Genomic DNA, 22,980 nt, shown 5'->3' with positions numbered 1-22,980 from the left:
GAAAATAAACATGAGATACTCCAAGGTGGAGCCATGATGCTGAGAGTAAGCAATTAATATTCTGAACTCCAAAATATTTCTCTGCTTCATTCTACTCACACAGTTTTTACATATTAGGCATGCCAACCCTTGACGGTGCATATTCTCTTGGTCGCCTAACCAAAGGGAAGAAGAGACTAGGGGTTCACATTCAAAAGGGGAGTTCCAGTCTTAGGTCATATTCAATATAGTTATGCCATATAACAATACATTTATGCCCTATAAATCATGGGCAATCTTTGATACAGCACCTAACCTCTCCATACCTCTATATTTGTTTGCTAGGGCTAACATAACAAAATACCGCAGATTGGATGGCTTAAACAACATAAATTAATTTTCTACAGTTCTGGAAGCCAAAAGTTCGAGATCAACATATCAGCAGATTTGGTTTATCCTGAGGGCTCCCTTTTTGGCTTGTAAATGGCTTCCTTCTTGCTATGTCCCCACATAACTTTTTCTCTGTATGTATCTCCTTGGTATCTCTTTCTCTTCTTATAAGGACACCAGTCAGATCAGATGGGGACACATTATAATGGCCTCATTTTACTTAATCACCTCTTTAAAGAGCTTATCTCCAAATGCAGTCACATTCTGAGGTTAAGCTTTCAATATATAAATGGGAGGGGTAATAATTCAACCCATAACAGCCTCTGTAAAATGGGCATCATGAGGCTTCATATAAGATGCAGATGAGAACATGAATAAGAAAATGCTTTATAAATTATGTCACCATACAAATATTGTATCACTGATACCACCATTTTTGTCATTAAAATTATTATTCTCTATAACATATTGTCAGTCTCTTAAGAAATATAAATTTTCCACCTTTTGAAGAATTACTGCCTAGTGATTAAGAGAAAATGCTCCAGAGTTAACATGTCTAGATCTGAATCTTGGCTGCACTACTTGTTAGCTGTGTGACCTTCAAAAATTATTTCAATCTCTCTAAGCCTCAATTTTCCCACTTATAAATTAGGGATGTAAAAATAGCACCTAACATTTAATATTGTTAAAATTATTAAAAGAGAGAAGGTATTAAAATGACCAACTAATAGTACATGCTCAATAAATGATGGTTGTTATTAATAGCAGTATTTAGACCTTGCTGCTCCTGCTGTTGCCTCTTTCTCAACCAGCAGAGGTCTCTATCATAGTCAAACTTAGACTGGCTTCGCCATGACAGTCTGCACTGCAGCTGCCAAGGACATCAACTGTTGTCAGAGAAAGTAGTGAAAGAATTACCATGCTGTCTGAAGGAAGGAGAAGAAATCAAAACAAGAGAACAGGGAATAGGATTCCATGGTGAAATATTATGTGAACAGGTGACTGACCATGAATTAAGTTTGTCTAAGTTCTAGTGCTGCTTCAGAAACTGACTTTCACCGATATTGCCATTAACGGCACCTCACTTCAGCCAATTCTAAAGTTAAGCTAATAAAAATTACTCACATATATCTCAGAACAGCAGTAAGTATGATTTGGCAAATATTATTGTAAAGTTTTCTGAAAAAAAGAGTGCTGTTAAATTAACATTTAACATTTCTAACAGTATTAAGCTTATTTCATCTTTATCACCAGTTATACTCCACGCCTCAGTTTTGCTTCTACTGTAATATATTTTCTTTAACTTTCTTTGCCCACACAGGCTTACACCTCCAAGTTCAATTATTCTGTCAATTTTGTTTTAAATTGCACTTTCTATTAACCACTTGTGATATCAATTTGTTGATCTGTTCCTTCTGCTGAACCAATCATCTTTGCACCCACCAAAAGCTGGGATGGCAATTAAACTGAGAAAGATGAAGAAATTAAAGCATAGAAGCAAAGACAGTAAGAAAGTGGGATTTAAAAGAGCACTGAGATGAAAATACACATATGCTAAAAAGCATAGCACGGAGCAAATAGATAGAGGCACAGAGAGAAGAGTAGAGCAAGGCAGAAAACGAATCTTTCATCTGCCTACTGAATCTCTTTTTCAGCACCAAGGACAGAGCCTCTAAAGGTCTGCCCCAAGAAACGTTCAGTTTAGGGTCCCTCCCAAATCCTGTAGAGATAACGGATGCATTCAAAAGCAACTATGAAACATGCAGTAAGGTCTAATAGGGAAGCTGGAAGAGCAGCACACAAGTGATTTCACCTTAGAGGCAAAAATGGGTGATATTTTTTCTGTTCATTTCCAGTTTCTGTGTCTTGGCAAAGGCAAAGTTTGCTTTGCTTGGGCATGTCTGCTGTCAGTAAATGGCTACAGGAGCTGAGGTGCTAAACTTCACAGTCTCCAGAAATCAGAAGAAAATTTCAAGGTAAGTAATTTTTCGTTTCATTTTTTACTTTAATACAGTGTTTTCCTGGAAGGTTATTTAATCAGTTTGGGGTTCTGTGGTTCTCTAAGAATATACATTAAAACTCTGTACCTTCTCTAATTTAAAACCTGAACCCCTGAGGAAACTGTTTTCACTTTTTCCTTATTTTGGGGACAGTAAAAATCTGTTCACCTTTTTTCCCAAAAAATTAGATAATCATGAGCTCCAGAAGCATTATCAAGGCAGAATTAAAAGATGGAAAATAAAAAAGCTGTTACTATTCCTGGGGTTTGTATGGAGGCTGATTGTATTTCTCTTAAGGATTTTCCTTAATTGTAAGGGTCTGTTATTTTAAACTCCCCCAATTCAGCACCCTGGTAATCCAGGGCTGAGGGTTTGGAGAGACACTGTTCTCAATGGTCTATGTAAAGCCAGGCTGTTTCCAAGTCGGAATTCAATTATTCCCAACAGAGATATGCAGTACTTGAGATGATGCTTGTGTATGTTTTCTTTAATGATGGCATATGATTTTGAAGGTATTGTTGTTGTTTAATTGAGGGATTTTCATTACTTACTGTACCTTATTGGGTCAATGGAAGTTGCTGCAATTAGGTATTTGTTCTAGTTCATGCATTTAGTTTAATCAAATACTATTGATATGCATGCACAAATAATAATGCAGCAATAGCAAAGTGAAACTTGGATTCTAAACTCATTCTGAATACCTGTTTGCCCTTTATAGGTGAAGCCCTTTGCTTATTGGTACTAAATTGTCAATATGATGTCTGTCCTTGGATAAGAGTGAAGAATCGGTGCTTGACACAGCATTGGTTGCATCTCTTGTAGCCAAAGATAAGCAGATACAATATGAGAAAGAGTCCTACTCAGACACTTGTTTTAATCTTAACATTTTGTTAACATTATAACTGAACATTTTCAAGAGTCTGCATGGTTAGCAGTGAGCAGAGTTTCGAACAAGGAAAATACTGACAGTATCCAAATGAATGCCTAATATTAAAACATCTACACAGAAGGCTGCTTATTATGAAATATAAATTAAAGCAAATAGCAAATAGATTTTACCTAATATTAAATGCAATTCTTAATGCATTGAAGTTTGTCATCAATTAATATTTTCTCACTGATTGACTGATCCACTGAGTTCCCCATTTGATCTCTGATTAGAATGATAGGATGCTCAGTCCTTAGAGGTTGTGATGAAAAGTGGGGATGCTCTGCTTTACTGAGCAGGTTTAATTAGGGAAAAAAGTATACTACCTTATCTATGCAATCGCAGTAACTGGCTGTAGTTTTTCCCTGTAAACTTGCCAACCATGTACATATACCCAAATATATAAATGTCATGTATTCCAATGCATTTGTGAATCTTCATTAGGGAAACAAACTAAACAGCAATTCTCAAGAATAAAGTGCCATAGAGATGCTAAAGACCACCTCTAATAATAATGACAATGTAACTCCCACTGTTTCTATGTGCAGTGTGCACCTGCATTGAGTTCACTGAGTTTGGTCAGGTGATGTGCACAAGATACTCTGAAAAGAGAAGGTTTTAAAATTAGTCCTCACTTCAGGTTTGTCTCCTTCACCTCAACAGTAGAATAATTAAGAACATGAACTCTGGAAACAGATAGATTTTGGGTTAAATCAGCTCCATCATTTACTGGTGTACGACCTCAGAAAGATACTTAACCTTTCTGTTACTTTCTTCACCTGCAAAAATGGAGATAATAACAGTACTTACTTCCTTTATCAGGCCATTGTGGGGTTTAAATAAGATAATATTTACAAATGTATCTTTAATAATTAACTTTTAAGGCAATGTAGCAAGTCTGCATTGAAGCCAAGAACCAGAAAAGCTCTGGAAACTAGAGATCAGGATGTAATTGAGTAAAAGATTAGAGACAGCAAAGAGGTCTGTAATACAAGTGATTTGGCCACGGAACTCTGCTATCAAGGTATTGTGTTCTGGGTTTAGGAAAAACCATTTCTACCTGGAAATAACTGTCACATCAACTGTACTTCCAGCATAGACACATTAAATAAAGTGCAATTTTTGGAATTAGGGAGGCCCAAGATCAAAACTGGGTTCATATAACCCCCTACACATTGTGTGATCTTGAAAAAGTTACTGAATCTCTATCTGTCTCAGTTTTATGATCTATAAAAGGAGGATATTATTATCTACCTTCAGGGCTGCTATAATATTAAAATGAGATAATATATGTAAAATACTAGTGTTTGGCACACAGTTGCAGCCAGAAGAGGTAGTGACTATTGTTTTCAGAAGGAAGTCGAGAACTAGAGGTGTTTGAGAGAGGCGATTGTGGGGTTTTTTAAATTTAACTCAATATCCTTAAGGACAGAGTGAAAATAATTACAACCCTGCAAATCTTAATGAGTATCTTCCTAACAAGTTCAGTGGGAATCTGGTATGGAACCAGGTGCCAAAGAGGCACCCCACAAGTGTTCCAAGCAAACTATAGTCAGAACAGAGGGATTGAATATCAGCAAAGGAGGACACATGTCATAGCTGATGGGAGCCTGACCACTCTCTGTCTCTCTGCTTTTTAAAACAGATTATGTCTTCATTCTAAGAGATGCTAAATGAACTATAAAGACCAAGATAAGTCAATACTTTGTAAGAAATCCAAGGGCTCATTAAAATTTGTAAGTAGTATTATTTGTAATAAATCTTTAAAAAGTAAGACCAGCAGTAATCTTCTAGTCCTTGCCTTCTCTACCTCTCGATTTTTCCTTCTCATCCACTCTTAACCACTAACACTCTTTGCTGAGGGCATCAGTAATCTCCTAATTTCCAAGTCCTCAGCTGTACTTTATTTGACCCCTTTACCTATTCCCACTCTCCTTTTAACAATAAAAGCTGCAATATTTCAAGTGCTTCATGCCAGACATTATGTTAGAGCCATGATTCTTAATGGGGAAAGCAACTTTGCCCCACAAGAGACATTCAACAATGTCTGGAGACATTTTTGGTTATCATAACTCGGGGGAAGGGGAGTGAGGCTGGCACCTTGTAGACAGATGTCAGGAATACTGCTAATCATCCTACTTCAAGGCACAGGACAGCCCCCACACAAACACAAAGAATTATCTAGCTAAATTGTCAATAGTTCCAAGCCTTCACATATATAATTTCATTTAATCATCACAATAACCCTGCGGATTAGATATGATTATTCTTATTTTGTTGATGAGGAAACCAGGCTATTATTATAAATTAGTTAGAGTGATTATTAAGTTAATGAATTATCCAGTCTCTTTGCTCCTCCTACCTGAGACCAGTTTACTATCTGTTAGCTTATCTATCAGAGAGAAAAGGAGAGAAAGAAGAAAGCCCAGCCCAGCACTGTGTTATATAAGCAATGTTGGTTGAAAAAAAAAATCTAAGGAGGGAGGAAGTTGAAAGAACTAGCTGAGAGGTGAGGAGCAATCTAGCATCATACTCATTTTCTGCTTTCATCTCCCACACCCACAATTCATCAAGAACTGCTGGACAAACAAGACTTACCCCCCACCTGCGGCTATAAATAATCTAAGACCAGAGACGCTAAAGTGCAAAATAAATGAATAAATAAATCAGAAATCCCTGCAATTATAATTCCAACATCAGGCTCAAAATCGACTTTCAGAGTTGAAGATTTCCCTTCATATAATTAGTCATTGACATTCGGCTGTACTATTTTTAATTAGCTGTCAAACCTCAGCAGAGTAAAACGTCCAGCAGGATAGTAACAAACATCCCAAGGTTTTTTGCTTCCCTCTTACCTGATAAGTAAGATTAGCCAACTACAGACCAACAGAAAGGAGTGATTTCCAGCCACTGCTTTCCGAGGTGGCCCAATTGCAGAAGGAAAGTCTTTCCGAGCCTGAGCCTGTCTCAGAGGTGAAAATATCCTTGAACAATCAGAAAGCATTGTATTTTTCCAAAAGCTCTTGGCAGCAGCAATGCTATCTCTGGGGTAGCGGCTGCCCTTCTCCGAATAATGAGGAAATTATAATTATTATCAAAAATTATTATCATCCTTTAAAATATATTGAGTGCAAACAGTGTGCCAAGATAAAGAACAATTTTTTTAAAGCAATTCTCTGAATTCAGTTTGTCGGTCACCCCTAATAATCATTTGTTCATTGTAACACTTACACATTCCAGGCTGAAATATTTCAAAATGAGTTACAAAATGACAGCCATGATTAGGCCAATCTCCTAATCAAAGGAGAGCTACAGATATTAGGAGAGCAAATCCTGGCCACCAAACCCGCCTCTACCTCTGCCAGGACCTGGAACAAGAGTTCCTATGGAGGCTTAAATACTCTATGTCTAAATATTTTAGTCATAACCAACAAACAATTGAATAAAATGTTTAATCCTCCTGCCTTGACAAGTATATCTTCCTAACGATCTGAAAGACCAGTTTTGAATTCCTGGGCTCTTAAGAGTTTTATACAAGATGTGAGAGGGTAGGAGAAGCTGACCCCCAACCCCCATCCTGTCCCAAGGACTCTGTCTTCTTCTCTCCTCACCTCAGGCTACACCCAAGCTATTCATCTGAGTTCCGCAAAGAGTTACCACTTGAGCCCAGGGACCCCACATATACATGGCACAGTCTACCCCACAGTGACAGATACAGAATAATACAAGTGCTGCCCTAGAAACAGGCTCCAAGCAGTTTAGGCCAAGAATTCTGTGATCTTGGTACCCAGAATATGTTCTAAAATGGAAGTGTGGACTCTTGGTGGACCTGCTCCTTGGTGCTATGGGACGGCATGACCTCATCCTGTAGGAAGGATATGACAAAATAGGGGTCTGGAGTAGGGCCCTCTAAAGCCAGAGCACAGGGCCAGAGTCATAGGTTATGGAACGCCATACTGGTGTCATGAGGCAGCTGATGGGCTCTGATGACTTTCCCACTCAATGTCCAAAGTCTCCACAATTAGAGGATTGGCTCTTCTCAGTGGGATAGCAGCATGACAGTTGTTATGGCTTTCAGATGCCAAAGAGAGTGTTGGGAGAATTAGAAGGCCTGCGTGTTAGTTCTGCCACTAATAAGCTGTGTGACTTAATGCAGTGGTCCCTAACCATTTTGGCACCAGGGACCAGTGCTCCTATGACACTCTAATGCCTGATAATCTGAGGTGGAGCTGAGGCGGTGATGCTAGCACTGGGAAGTGGCTGCAAATACAGACTAAGCTTTGCTCGCTCACCCGCCACTCACCTCCTGCTATGCAGCCAGATTCCTAACAGGCCATTGACCAGTGACCTGTGCCAGTCCATGGCCCAGGAGTTGGAGACCCCTGACTTACAGCATATCACTCATCTCTCCAGGTCTTAATTTTCCTGTTTGAAAAGTGAGAGCACTGGACTAGGTCAGAGGATGAAAATGGGTGGTGCATGGGTCATTGGCCTATGGATGTCGGATTAAGGGGAGAAGGGACTTTATAGGGCTTCAACATTTCTCTAATTGGTAACCAATCTTTAAAAATTAGAAGGTCGAAAGTTAAATTCCACATATTCCATATATTTAGGATTTTCCCTAAATATAAAAACCACTGTATTGCCTCTAGACTCTATTACTATCCAGATTTTCTCCTATAATCCAGTCTCCCAACCCCACCATTCCTTATGTAAGACACAAGAGAGAGAAGAATGAGAGATTGAGGAAGTGAAGAGAGACAGAAGGAGGTAGGGGGAAAGCAAATTGGATAGGAGGGAGGAAACAAAGATAAGTAGGTGGAAAGCTAAGAAGAATAGACCAAAAAGAAAAAGAAAAAGAGCCAACACTCATATAGCTTTCTAGGTGTCAGCTATGGCTTTCAGTGTTTTACATACATAACAACTCATTTAATCCTCACAAAAATGAGTTCTATCATTTCTCCTCATTTTACATAGAAGGAAAATGAAGTTCAGAAAAGTGAAGTAATATGCCAAAGATCCCAGAGTTAGGTAGAGGTAGAGCTGGGATTCTAATTCTGCAATGGCTCCCCATCTTACTCAGAGTCCAAATGAGATTCTTTCAACAGCCCCGCACAACCTCTCAACCTCACACCCTTCCACTCTGCCCCTGCCTCACTTGGCTCCAGCCACATTAGCTTCCCTGCTGTGTCTTCCACATGCAGCCATGCCTGTCTTTGTAATCACCATTCCTTCTGCTTGGACAACCCTCCTCCAGATATCTGCACAGTTGGCTTCCTCGGGTCATTCAGGTCTTAATACAATTGTCACCTCCTCTATGAGGGCTTCCTGATTACCCTAATTGAAATTTTTACTCAGACACCCTACTCACATATACAATCCTCACCCTCTCTTTAACCTCTTCCCTGATTTACTGTTCTCCAAAATATATGCCATAATCAAACATACTACGTCTTTTATTTATCTTGTTCATTACTCTTCTCCTCCAGAATGGAAGCTTTAAGAGGGCAGGGATTTTTATTATCCCTTTTGCTCATTGCTGTATTTTCAGTGCTTAGAACAGTGCTTGGCATATAGGAAGTGTTCAATAAATATTCATTGAAGCAATAAATTAAAATATGCATGCAAGCAGCCCAGCTTCAAAGAGTCTGATTTTACCAATGTTATTTTCTTGTCCTCCCAGGAAACCCATTGGGGCCACCCCTCTCCTTCTGGGCTATGGCGCCTCTGAGTCAACTGAGTGGCCACATCAATGCCACCTGTGGGGCAGACAACACCACAGGTGCCAGATGGGCCCGCCCACATGCTTATTATGCCCTCTCCTACTGTGCGCTCATCCTGGTCATCATCTTCGGCAATAGTCTGGTATGTGTGGCTGTGCTGAGGGAACGGGCCCTACAGACCACCACCAACTACCTGGTGGTGAGCCTGGCTGTGGCGGACCTGCTGGTGGCCACCTTGGTGATGCCCTGGGTGGTGTACCTGGAGGTAAGTGAGCCCAGGTTGGGGCTGCCCATGTGACTGTGCTTGTCCTTGTCTTTTCTGATAGTCTGATCTTCTGCGCTCAAAATGCTCCCTGCTGTGACAAGAACTTGGGAAAGGAAAGAGAGCTTTTGTCATTCTCTCTTCCTTGAGGAAACCGAAGGTCTTGAGAGCAGCCATTATCTGTATCACTTGCCTACATCAGAACCAGGGAGCTGGAAATGATTCTGTTCCCAGGTCTCCAGTATCCAGGTGACCAGACTTGAGTGATGGGACTCGTCCTAAAAATGTACTCTCTCTGCCAGGCATGTCTCAAAGATGTGAGGGCTTGGGGCAGGCAGTCCAATGGGCATCTTCATCAGTGTTTCAATGTACATGGAAATGAGAATGTGCAGGAGGGATGAGGGACAAGGCTGAGGGTGGGGAGGGCAAAAGGAATTATAGAAAAAAAATTAAGGAGATAAAAAGAGAGAAAGAATAGTCTACAAATAGATCAGACTACTTTTGATGGTTCGGTTGCCCTCAGACTCAGCTCTTTCCTCCTGGAGAACCAGCTCTTCACAAACTGTAGAGGAATAGACCAAACCTTCAAATTTATAGTTTTGATGCCTCCATTAATAGTATAGAACCCTCACCAGTCAGATAATGCAGCAGACCCTGGAGACTTCTTTTGGAGAGAAACATTTCTTAAATTTGTATGTGTTTTCATTTGAAAGTGCAAAGCAGAGTCAGGAGATGATCAAGACAAAACATCCATTTGCTAACAAAGAAATCTGGGTGCCTATATCTGCTCAAAAAAAAAGATATTCTTACCAGAAAACATGCAATTTACTAAGGAGTTTTTTAAAGACGTCTTAATATGCTATTAATATTTCTCCTCTGCAGTGTTATCATTCTAAGGAAGTATCCAATGAAGGATCAAAATGATGCTATGATTAAGAGAAATTAAAATTCATCAAATTAATATCTCAGTTAATATTAATAGTGAAGATGACAGTTAATTAAGTATGACATATCACAGGAGAGCAAAACCCTCGAACATAGACTGCTTAGGCTATTTCCCATATTAAAGAATGACTGGGAACTAAAATTAGACTTATGATCTCAATGGGGAGAAAGAAATCAAGAAAATAAAAAAGAAAAGAAAAAGAAGAAAAGCAACTATGACTATTGGGATAAGAGAATACTCAGAGAAAAAAAATATGCATTTATTCTTCCCAGTTAGGATAATCCTGATGGCAAAGGGTCCTATAATTATCCTGACTTTCCTGTCAACCTGATTAGGCTGAGACATTCTTGAATTCAGAGGCTATGTTTTTGTCCTTTTTATCCTATAGTCCAAACATGCTACCTGGCACATAATATGCGCTAAATAAATATTTGATATATGAGTGATTAAATGAATCTGTTCTGCAATGTGTGCATTAGATGGGCAATTCCTGCTTATATCATTTGCTGCTGTATCTATTGTGACAATGAACTATTTTAACATTCAATAATAATGAGACTAAAAGGGAGTTAAAAGCATGTGATATTTCTGTTCAAGAGTGAGGCAGACTTTAGGTGCTAGAACCCAGTATGGATTAGTCAATGATTCATAACACCTCCACCACCACCACCCCCTCCAAAATGTTTCTGTCTATCCCTATACATTACAAGAATTCTTAAGTCTTCCAGGAAGATGAAATGTCAGAAAAAAAAAATGCAGGAAGAGGACTTTCAATCTAATAAGCATTTTAATTGCCTCTGAAATAAAACCAGGCTTTTCACATCTGTAACAAAGCCACCTGGAAGATTGCTTCCAGGACTCTGGATGGACTACATTAGAAAATCTCTGGAGATATTGGTATAGGGAATGAATGTTGTAACTTCTTAACATTAGACACATGGCAGCCCCTTCTTGCCACACCTGTCAAAATAAATGATGCCCCCATTCTACCACTGAGCATAGAAGAACAACTGAGTCTGCAGAGGGCCAGCATGAAATCTTGCCAAAGGCTCAATGAGCCCTCTGCAGGTTGGATCTACAGGTTTTTCCCTATGAGAAAAATTCTGATGGAACTCTTGGTTTCCCTTCATAAAATGAATATGCCCTCTGTCCAATGGGTTATTTGGTATAGGCACTCAACAATCAAGAGCATGGTCAGATAAGTCTACAATCATATAAAGAAGATTAGGGGAAACAGAGACATCTCTCCATTGAGAAATAGGCTTTGGGGCCTCTTTTTGGTCCTTCTCACTTGCTTCAAGGCTCTAGACAATGCAATTTAATATCTCCATATCACTCTCTCCAACAGTCCACTCAGTAAAAGATAGAATATGACTTAAAGTAACCATCAGTAACAGATGACCAGTTAAGATGTTAGAAAGTTCTAGTCCAAAGGATCATGACTCCCTATCCCACCTCAGTTTATACTTTTCTTAGTCTTAAATACCTGCCTGCTTTCTGCAGACCTTAGAAGCAGATGGTATGCCTTAATGAGAGAAAACAGCACTTTGAGCCCCTATAGGGACTGTGAATATATAAACCCATGTGTTTCAGAGAAGAGCAAAGCGTACTCTCGCTGACTTCTAATGATGGCACAGTTTAGTGGCTGGTCTAGTAATTGCATAATTATACCTAAGAGCTCCCTTGGAAAGAGAAAAGGATGCAGTATTGACCACAGAGACTGCTGTAGGCTTGAGGGTCCCCAAGAGAATAGGACAGAAATGAGAAGAACACCATGTGGGAGGCCAAATTAGCTGCCAAATTCACAGCTTCTTATGCTTTTATTTGAATAGATTCATTTTTTTTTTTTTTTGACGAGAATACTGGCTCATATTGACCAGATACCTTCCTATGAAGGAAAATTGACTCATTTTGTCAGACACCAGAATGTATGAATTGGTAATATTTGGGCTGTAAATATTGGAAAATTTGACTGACTGTGGCTTAAATGAATAGAAGTTACTTTTCTCACCTAACCAGAATCCTGGAGGAAGGTAATTGTTGGTGTTGGTTCAGCTGCTCCATGGTGTCATCGAGAACTAGATTGTTCTATCCTTCATGCTCACCATCCTTGGCAAGCTGGCTTACTTCCTCATGCTGCTCACAGGATAGCTGCCATATCCCCGGCATCATGGCTGCATTTCAAAATAGGATGAGTGAGAACAGCAGAGAAAGAGAAAAGAAGCCCTTTTCCTGGAGTAGCTTAAAGCATCTCCCTAAGGGACTTCACTTATGGCCAAAACTGGAGCATAAAGTCACTTTTTGCTGCAAGGGAGGAAAGAAAATAAAAGGCAAAAATGTGGATTTTATTAAAAAAAGAATATGTGGGGGTGAGGAATTGCTGTGAGGTAGGCAATAAAATGTCACATACCATCATGCTTCTGCTGGAATTCACTGCGATGAATGTCATTCTAATACAGAGTCGTGCTATAAGAAAGACACAGAACTGGGAGTCAGAAGATGTGGGAATTAAGTGAATAAAATGGAGATGACAACTACACTTCCCCTATTCCATTAGGTTGATGTTAGGCTCAACAGTCATCAATGGAGGAAGTATTTTAATAACTAAAAAGTGTAATCTATAAATATCTATAAATATCTCAGACACCTTAACTTGTAAGTAAAAGAAAACTTAGCTCCAATTGACTTGAACAATAAACAGAATAAAACAATGAAGTTCTCATACCAGGAATTTTAAAGTCTTGTGGTTAGGAAGACTACAGGCACAACTGGAAAAGGGGTCCAGCTCTATTTCTTTACAATTCTCTCAGCTGTCTTCTTCCTTATGTTGGCTTAGCCACAGGTAAAGGGTAAGCTATAGTCCTCACATATGCACATTACACCACTCACAGCAAGAGAGAAAATTTGTCCTAGAATTTCTAGTAGAAGTGTCAAGGTATACTTTGATCGGACTGGTTTATGGGACATGATTTTCTCTGAACTAATCACTGAATACAAGAGTTGGTTTAGCATAGGTTATGTATTCCTTCTGTGGAATGTATCAACTGCTCAGGAACCTCATAGATTCCCAGTAGAATCCAAAGACTTGGAAAGAGGGAAGGGGACAGTCAGAAAGTATGCACCACAGTGGTTTTCATTGATACCATTCTCATCATTAAGGAGCATGGGCTTGGGCGGTATACAAAGGGGAATGAGCAGGGGCCAGTCACTAACGCCCATCAGTTTTCTCTGTCCCCAGGCCTAGCAGAGTAGCCTTGATAAAAAACCATGCAGGTGACCTCAGAGTAGTTATATTCCAGAGTGCCATTGGCCTGGCTGTCTCTTTAATTCTGTTTGCAGCATTTTCTCAAAAACTCTTTTCTATGTCATACCAAATAGTTCTATCTCAGATTCTCTCTCGAGTTTTTAATTTCCTGCTTTAGAAGCTATAGTCTGTTTGGAGCTCCCTCTCCAAGCACAACCATCCCATTTTGTTCCACTCGGTTAAGCACCTTTTGTGATGTTTAATGCACTTATATCAAGGCAGAAAGGCAAAATAAGCAGCCAGAAGAACATTTGGAATACTGAACTCAGAGTACTTGGGTCCCAGTATGGACAGGAAATAAAATTCAAGGGTTAAGTAATGTAGACAAGCAAAAAAGAGCAGGATGGTTTCAGGTAGGAAAACTCACTGCAGAGAGAGTGATCAAGGTCAGATAGGGATGACAGGAAAAAGCAGCACTGTTTTGGGAGAGGAGCTTTGGGCCTTGTAATGATATTAATCATTAGAAATAAAGGAAATTCTGCATTTTAAATGGGCTCTTCCATGATTCTTATGCACCTAAACTTTGAGCAATTCTGAAGTAAATCTTCATTACAAGAAGCTGCCTGTTCAAAATACAGACTGTTGGGTCTACCTCATATCTAACAAACTGGAATTTCCAGAGGTGGCCTTGGAAGTGTCTAATAATTGTAACCAGCCTCCCACCTCCCGCCCTTCTCACACCCCGTGATTTGTGCAGCCAGCTGGCCTTCTGCTACAAATTGACATTTAGGAACCACTAATCTGTAAAAACCCCGTTTCACAGATGAGGAGTTGGAATTCAGAGACGTGAACCCCCAGAAATCCCCTCTTTAAAAAAATTCTAAATATGACAAACCAAAACGAAATAAAGAGGCTAATTAGAGCAGTAATTCCATCTTTACCCCCTGACTATCTCCCAAAACAACTAAAAATCCATCTGTTAGGGCAAGAATTCTTAATCTGGGGAGTCCACCAATTTGGAGGTAAATAAAATTACTTACTTATTTTCACTAAGCTGAAATTTAGCACTTCCATCAGCTATGAACGTAGGTATCAACCCACAGCAGGAGGAATCCTTAGTGTCACCAGTAAAATCACAGATATTTATACTTTCAAATCACATTATTGTTGTTGCAGACACCTTGAAATACCATTTACACTCATCGGTACTTTGAAATTACAGGAATTTTGAACCTGCCAATAGGTCTTATCATTTAATGCATTATTAAAGAGACACATATATTTAAAGTACTTGGTAACTGTATTTCAATATAATTGGTATTCTTTGCAATCGTTGTATTTTATTGTATGCACTCAAACACATTCTTCTGAGAAGGAGATGACGACGCTAAAGGGATCCATGGAACAAAAAGTGCTTAAAGGAGCCCTGCTTTAGGATGATCATCTCGGAAGCTGATTTCATGTCCCCCACGCCCACCAGACCAGCATTTCCCAAACCTCTCAGGAAATAGAAATCACTGGAGGGACTTATTCTAAGTATAACCTGAATATCATTTTGTTTAACAAGAGCCTCAGGTGATTTGGGAAATGCTGCCTTATAATCTGTAAATTTGGGAAATGCTGCTGTAGGCTGTGGCTGGTGAAAATCAATAGCCAACTTCTGTACCTGAAGACATTTTCTTGCTTACTCCCACCTTCCCTATCGCCAAAGGGAATTGGTTATATTCATTAGCAAGTGAGAGTAACACCACCTGGCTGCTGTATGATTCTGAAGTGAGTTGTTCATTAGAATTTAGGAGAAAGGTAGAATCGTGTCTCTAAAGAGCCTTAAATCAATCACATTTTGGGTTTGTTTTTTTTTTTTCCCCCTGCTTTAATTGCAAAAATCACTTTACCTTTCATGTTCTCCCAACACTTTCTACTTATCTCACTGTCAGCACTTATCACATTGTATTATAGTTATTTTCTTAGTGCCTATCTCCTGGGCCCTCAATTCGCCCACACACATTCACAGATTACTCCCCTAACCATGCACACGCCATATTCTGAGTCCCTTGGGACAAAAACAGGTTTAATTCATTTCACTAACTCTCCTAAGCAAAGTATCGGGCCTATAATGGGCACTCAATCAATATGGGGTATACAGCTGGATGGATGGACAAACACCAAGTCTTCTCCCTCCTGTGTTATTAGAATGAAATTAAATTGTACACTTCACAGAAGTGAGTGTTAAGGTGCTGACTTTTGAGAGGCAAAATAGAGTTTTAGACTCCAGCCCTTCTACTAGCTATATGTCCTCAGGCAAATTACTCAACCCCCTCTTGGTCTCCATTTTGTTATCCATAGACTGGAAATACTATTTATCTCATTGGGTTGCTGTGAAATAATATGTGAAAGTTACATGTTCTCAGACCTTTGCAGCTCTTTATTCATCACTTACTATTATTTTCTTGGCCTGGAAAACTCCAGTAAAAAAAAAAAAAAGTATTTCCATTACACATCCCACCAATTAGAGACTCATTTTAATGAGTAAGCTCTGGGGAAGGCTAAGTGATGGCACCTCAGTGGGAATTACTTTAATCAGCTAATCAGATTGTTTTCTTCTTGTCACTTAGCTGAGATCAAGGAGAGAAATTTTGATGGCAGAATTGGAAAAGGGAGGAGAAGATAGCCAGAATGGGGTGGCACAGTGGCGGCCTGGAAGCCAGAGGATAGCTTGAGGGCTTTGGCCCTTGTGAACTAAAGAAACAGGGTAGCAAAGAAATCTGCTATGTGTATACTTTCACTAGGCCCCCAAATCAGCAGCCACCACAGTTTTTTGCACAGCTTTTTGCAACTCTGAGATAGAGGCGATCAGAAGGAGGGTGTCTCATTCCATAGAAGGGAGATGATTCAGTCTGTCACACGAAAATTTTTGATGAGTCCATGGTCTTCTCCTTTCCCCTTGTGTTCACCCATTTCCCTCCCTTTCCAATAACTGCCCCCTCCTCACTTGATACTTCCGTATTTCAGGGCATGGAACAACCTACACTCAGATGCCCTGGCTGCCTCAGACAAGGTGCCAAGCCTCTCCAAGCTTTAGTCTCTTTCTCCGTGACGCAGATGATAGTAGTCCTCTCTCATAGGACCATAATTGGCAATGGATGCCATGTATATAAAGTGCTTTGCAGAACATCAAAACTTAGTAAGCATTCAATAAATGCTAGCTATTAGTATAAATACAGATTGTTTCAGAGACTATTTATTCTTTCAGAATAGATTTGCATGCTGAGCACTGCTCTAGGAGCTGGGGATGCAGCAGCAAACAAGTATAAGTCCCTGCTCCTACAGAGTTGATTAAGTAACAATCATTTAATTTCCTATCAAGTAAGTGTATAATTTGTCCTCAAAAATCTGTAAGAGCACATAAGGTAAAAAGCGAATTCAGTTTTCAGAATCTAAAGTTTCAAAGCTATAGAAATTCCTGGAATGGGTCCTATGGGTCAGTGACCCGCATAGAGTAAGTTCTCAATAAATGTTAGATTGTATTAACAATACTAGAATCTCATGATGTTCTCTAATTATTTTATTTAAGAATGTCTTGCTTTTCCAGTAAACTTATAAGTTCTTTGAGGACAGGGCCTGAAGTGCATATTTAAAGCTTCTTAAAACACATAACATGCACTGAGTATTAGAAGCTCCACAACTACTTACTTTACGAATGATTGAATGAATGAATGAACACCCATCAAGAACTAGAGTTTGCTGTTGTTTCAACTACTCTCTCTCATCTGCTTTGCACCCCCAAGACACATGCAAACAGGCACTCACAATTTTGGGAAAAGGGTGGTTTTTCCCCAATTTAAGATGTAGTATGCAAAATTCAACTTCTTGCAAGAAGCTTTTATTGTCCTAGGAAATGAGCAAAACTATCTTTTACTCTCCTGGCTCCCTTAAATCATTGTGTTATTATTACTACATATCACCCTTTTTAAAAGCTTTTCATTCTCAGAAATCGTATAAATTCATATCAGGCCTTTATTTACTTAGAGCCAAATGGTAAACCCACAACGAAATGAACGAAAGTGATAACTGCTTAGCTAGTTTGAACTTTTCATTGTTGCTTTTTTCTTTCCTTGTTGCTTTTAATCAAAATATCTTTGGTCAGAGTTTCTCAAAATAGAGATGACCAAATATAGTGATAAAAACAAATGCTAAAAAGGAAATAAATCCACGGGGAAAGAAGTTAATAGGTAAGGGGATGGGTTGAGAGCCTTTCAGGACCTTGCTTTAGTGGGATAAAATAGGAATGAACATTAAAGTGACCTGGTCATATAACAAGATTCTTGGATGAGAAAAACTAGACAGAGGAACAGCACCATCTTTAAGCACTATTGTTTCAACAATGTCTCTTTTTGCCTCGAGAAGTTCAGAAGGCAACTGCACCTATTTATCACTCTCCCTTCCTCTTAATTAGCCATTGGGCCTGCCCAAAAGGGACACCAGCTACTGCCAGGGACAAAAAAGCCTCAAAGGTTTATGCTTGAAAACCATGGTCCCCAAGAACCTCCACAAGCAGGATGCTGGCAAATGAACAAAAGCCTTGGGGCCCAAGAATGGCATTTGTAGACATTCTGAAAGTGGTAGTCTCCCTGACACATCTCTCTAGGTTAGGTAAAAAAGAAAAAAAAATTAATAAAATAGAAATATGTGAGAATATAAATTAAATTATTTAAATTCCTGACTTTTTATAAGTGTTACTGGGAGGAAGTTGTGGAGCTTGAAACATGAGTGTAAATGCATGAGGTCGGAACCATCTTCACTGATTCTGCGAGTGATGAGAGGATTTGGGCCCCTTTCCAGTGCCCTGGACCCAGACTTTCTCCCCATCTCTTAGTGATTGCAACCTGGGTGTCGCAGGCGGGCACACTGGCACAGACTTAACTTACATAGATTCTTAGTATTATTGTTCCAGGATGTTTCCAAGCTCTAAAACCAGAAGCCAGATAGATTTTCATTTTGGAGGTAAGTTTTATGAAACACATGTTCTCGGCTTATTTCCTGGGTACATGGTGAGCTCTCTACTGGATGAGGGGCTTCAGAGAGGCAGTTTTGGCACAGTTCACACATCTGGAAGTCACCCAAGATCATTCAGTACCAGCTGTGCATCTATAGGCATACTACTTAACCACAGAGATCTTTAGTTGCCTCCTGAGTTTGAACTAGATCAGTGATTCTCAAACCTTGGTGTGTTGGCAGGGAAGCGGGGCAAGGGAAGTGGAGAGTTTATTTTAAAATGAAGATTCATGGGCCCCAGATCCAGAGATACTGACTCAATAAGTCTAGGGAGGGGTTCAGAATCTTTATCTTTAATGAGCACCCCATTGTGGAGCACACTTTGGAAGCACTGAACTAATCGATTTGGAAGGCCACTTCTAGCCCTAACGTTCTAACATTCTTTGAATTTGCCATTTCTTGGGTGACCAATCTTGGGCTGCCTTGCACTCTCCTTGATGTCCATCTGCCTTTGGTAACGATGATGTACCAACAGGAAGGGCATTTCAGCATCTTTAGGGGAGCAGCCTACGGAATGCAGTAGAATTGATGAGTTGCTGTCCCTTTGTTGGGGAATACTAACATCCTTGTCTCTGATGCCCAGGTAACAGGTGGAGTCTGGAATTTCAGCCGCATTTGCTGTGATGTTTTCGTCACCCTGGATGTCATGATGTGTACAGCCAGCATCCTGAATCTCTGTGCCATCAGCATCGACAGGTCAGGATTCCCTTTCCTTAGATCGGGTGGGGAAGCCGCTTCGGCTATATTTGAGACACAGGCTTTGCATTTGAGGGCACTGGGGTCACTGCAAAGTAGAACTTACCACTGGGATATTTTCTTTCTTCTTTTTATTTTAAACTATGGCTTGTGAGTGAGAAAGAAATCCCTGTGGCAGGAGAGAAATAATCATCCAAAAGCTTTTCTAGCCTTCCCTTTCCCCCCGAGTCACTAAAAATGATTTTGGTTTTGCTCTTCCACCACTGTGGCTTTTCAAGGGGGTGGAGGGGACAAGAATGAAAGGTGAGCTGAATTGGGTCTGGAAGAAAATTTCCTGTTACAACTTTGTTTGTTTTTGGTAAAAGGGGGGAGGAAGAGAGTCTTTGTGTGATTTCTGGATATTTATTATATAAATATGTTATTTACAGAAGTAACAGACAGCATCTGGTTTATTATATCTATACTCATCCTAGCTCCTTATCACCTGTGAATCCTCCTGCTATGCCTATTACAGAGCCTTGAACAAAGAATATTAATATTCAGTGGTCCTTACCTGAGGGTAGCCAATGTTTATACTACTAATATACACCTCCAGAAAGGACTTGAGAGAATGGGAGATCAGCCTTGCAGGAGAGAACAAAGAACTGTATAATGAGAGTTTCCAAGAGAGGTCTGGGACAGCCCCCTCCTAGCCTCCTAGTTCTTGATCCTACTCTCCACCTCCTTGAGAGTGTGCTTATACATTCTACCCACACATATTCATACATGGGGCTGATGGGTGAGGCTGTGCAGTTTGCACCTTGCACAACGGTGTGGGAACGCAATTCAGCCAGTGCTTCTTTGCCAAGACTTGAGTCAGCTAGGAGAGGGCCCCTTTTTCTAATTTGCACAAGAGCACTATTTTGCTGGCAGCAGCCATGCTTAGCACACACTTCTACTTTCCCCACTTCAGACACAACCAACAAGAGTAGACCTTGAATTGGCTTCTGTCTCATACAGGAAAATTCCCAGAATGCATAGCCCTTGCCTACCTAAAACCTGAAGGGACGAGCCACGTATGCCTTAGACCCCAGTGGAAAAGGATGCTTCCATCTTGGCCTCTATTTCTGCGTGAACAAATCCTCACCCAACCTCACATTGGAGCCTCCTCCCAAGTCTAGGAATAAAAATCGGCCTTGGGAAAGCTGTCTCCATTATCCTTCACAGCAGTTTGTGGTACACAGCATTAAATTCTGTTCATGTGATGCCAAATAACTGGTCAATTCATTAAAAATGCAGTCATTCATGAAGACCTTTGGTCTTCACACAATGCTAGTCACCAGCCTGACAAACTTGACCAAATGGATTCAGCATTTTTTGGTCATGAAGCCCTGGTCTGTAATAGCAGGGTACTAAGAGATAGGAAAGAAAAAGAAATGACGAAAGGGTTTTTGAAAGCAAGTAGTACTATTGTCATTAGATTCTTCGGCGTAGTTCTGGATGCCTAAAAATTGGATTAATGCCACCTTTTCTTTTTGAAAAAGCAGCGTGGGTGAACACAAGGCCCCATCCCCTTGGCTCCTTGCCTCCGCAGCAGTCCAGCCCCCTCCAACCACATCCTGGGTCAGAACTAACTTAGGGAGAGGGCTGAGAAAGTGTGAGAGGGGGAGGACATGTTTCGAGCAGTGAGAATTTGAGTCCTCCTCGAGGAGCCCGGGAATAATGCAACCAAATTCATTCACTGGGGAGTTCTTTAAGTGGCTCTCAAATGGCACCCATCACACAGGCAAGCCTCCGCGTCTTCGCGTCTTCGCAGGAGCACAATAGGTACCAGATGAGTCACAGGCACCTTGGAGTTTTAGTTTGCATCTAAATAAGCACTTTATATCTGCAAAGGACTTTCCAGTCATTTGCAAGAAGCTTTCTCCTTCAATAATTCCATGAGGGGAGTCCACAGAACTAAAGATTTATTGAGCCCGCTGTCTGACAACATGAAGAGTGAAGAAAAGCAGCCCTCACAGAGCTCTGGGGCTCATTAAACCCAGGCGGGAGTTAAGCTCAGGCCCTCCCAGCCAGCCCAGCCTTTCTTCTGCCCCATGACCAGCTTCCTCAAGTGGCACCCTCATCAGTTCCTACAAGTACACCTCCCATCCTGGTGCAAGGCTGTAGGTGGAGGTCAAATTCTGCGAGGATCCTGAGACCTTCAGTAGAGTGACAAGCCCAAAAACCTCAGTCACAGAATTAGGAGTTAAGAGGATCATGTAGTTTAACTCCTTTGTGCAGAAATGTTAACATGCTTGCAGGGGGTCCTGCAGCCTCTTATGCAGGTCTGGGACTAGAAGCTGAGTGCCCCAACTCCTCTGCCAGTACTCTGCCTGTTCCAATATCTGGACTTTACATTGGTGGAGGTAGAGATAGGGTACCCAGGGAGGGGCCTCTGGCCATGCCAGCAGCCCAGCTCTTTAGGTGCTATTTCCCTGGAGTAAACAAGACACAGTTCCTATGTCTTTAATACCCCCCAGCTACCTGCACGCTCATCCTAACTTGCCTGACTCTGAAAGCAACAACTATAAAAATGGCTACTATTTATTTAGCATGTACTACGTGCCAGGCATTAAGGGCTTTTTATTATTGCTAACCCTCACGACACCCCAGCAAGGTAGCTGTATTATCCCCATTTTCCAAATAAAGATGCTGAGGCTAGACTGTATAGGTAAGCAGTCACTTGTTCATATCACTCAGCTGGTACGTACAGGAGTGAAATTTAGTCAGCCTCTTTCTGTTCCCCACACTGACTTCTGCAGAGGTGCTTAGCCACACTGGAACCACACTGTCTGCCTGAAAATCCTGGGTCAACCACTTAATCACAATATAACCTTGGGCAAGTCAATTAACCTCTCTGGGCCTCACTTTTCTTATCTGTTTAGTGGCAATGATAGCAAAAAGATTGTTTTGAGGATTAAATGAATTAATATCTATAAAACTTCATACAGTTGACTGGCACATAGAAAATGCTTTATCTGGTTTGATAAATGTAATGTTCCCGGATAATCAGGAATTAGGGTCAGATAGTCATAAATTTACTGATATGAATAATTCCAGATCCCTTGAGCTAGCACAATAATAATGACAATTATAATAATTCTATTTTTTAATGTTTAACATGTACCAGGCATTGTGCTAAAAAAACAAACAAACAAACAAACAAACACCTTCACAGAGCTACCCTCGTTCACTATTCATAACAGCCCTATGGAGCTGAATCATTATCCCCATCATACAGACAAGGAAGATGAGTCTGAGAACGCCAACTCTCTGGCCCACGGGCAAACAGTTAAGTGAAAGAACTGGGAATCGGGTGCTAGTTAGTCTGTTTCCAACGCCCACAGACTTCGCCTTGCGCATTGCCGGTGTTCTTGGCCACACTAGAAAGGACCCAGAGAGCTAGGAGCTCAAACACAAGGGGAGAGGGCCTGACGAGGGAGCGACAGGGGCAGCTCTAGGCTGTGGAACCCCGCGGTGAGCGCAGCAAGCCACACGTTCAAAGGAAGCCCTGGGCTAGGCTCCAGCTCCAATCCAAACCCAGCTCTGCCCGTGCCTAGGGTCTGTCATCTGCGATCGATTTGGCAGGAGATCAGAGTTCGGGTGCTTGGGTGGGAATTCAGGGTCCTTACAATGCTCCAGGAACCAGGAGGCCGAGCGATGCCTCCCTGCATCCCACAAGGCCTGGAGAGCCCCCAGGTGAGCAATGAACTTCTCACCCCCGACGAGCTGGCAG

General features: G+C 40.7%; 1 protein-coding gene across 1 annotated transcript in view; it reads left to right on the top strand.

Moving 5' to 3' along the window:
* The first annotated feature begins 1,949 nt into the window (after positions 1-1,949).
* DRD3 (dopamine receptor D3) overlaps positions 1,950-22,980 on the top strand; it is a 37,142-nt gene continuing 16,111 nt past the window's right edge. The window contains exons 1-3 of the mRNA XM_039842991.1: positions 1,950-2,345; positions 8,981-9,285; positions 19,111-19,223. Coding sequence (XP_039698925.1) covers positions 9,016-9,285; positions 19,111-19,223 — 383 coding nt within the window. The 5' untranslated portion in view covers positions 1,950-2,345; positions 8,981-9,015. The remainder of the gene's footprint in view (positions 2,346-8,980; positions 9,286-19,110; positions 19,224-22,980) is intronic.

The sequence above is a fragment of the Pteropus medius genome, unplaced genomic scaffold, assembly GCF_902729225.1.
Source record: "Pteropus medius unplaced genomic scaffold, Ma_sr-lr_union100, whole genome shotgun sequence".
NCBI classification, from domain to species: Eukaryota; Metazoa; Chordata; class Mammalia; order Chiroptera; family Pteropodidae; genus Pteropus; species Pteropus medius.
This window is presented reverse-complemented; position numbering and strand designations above follow the sequence as displayed.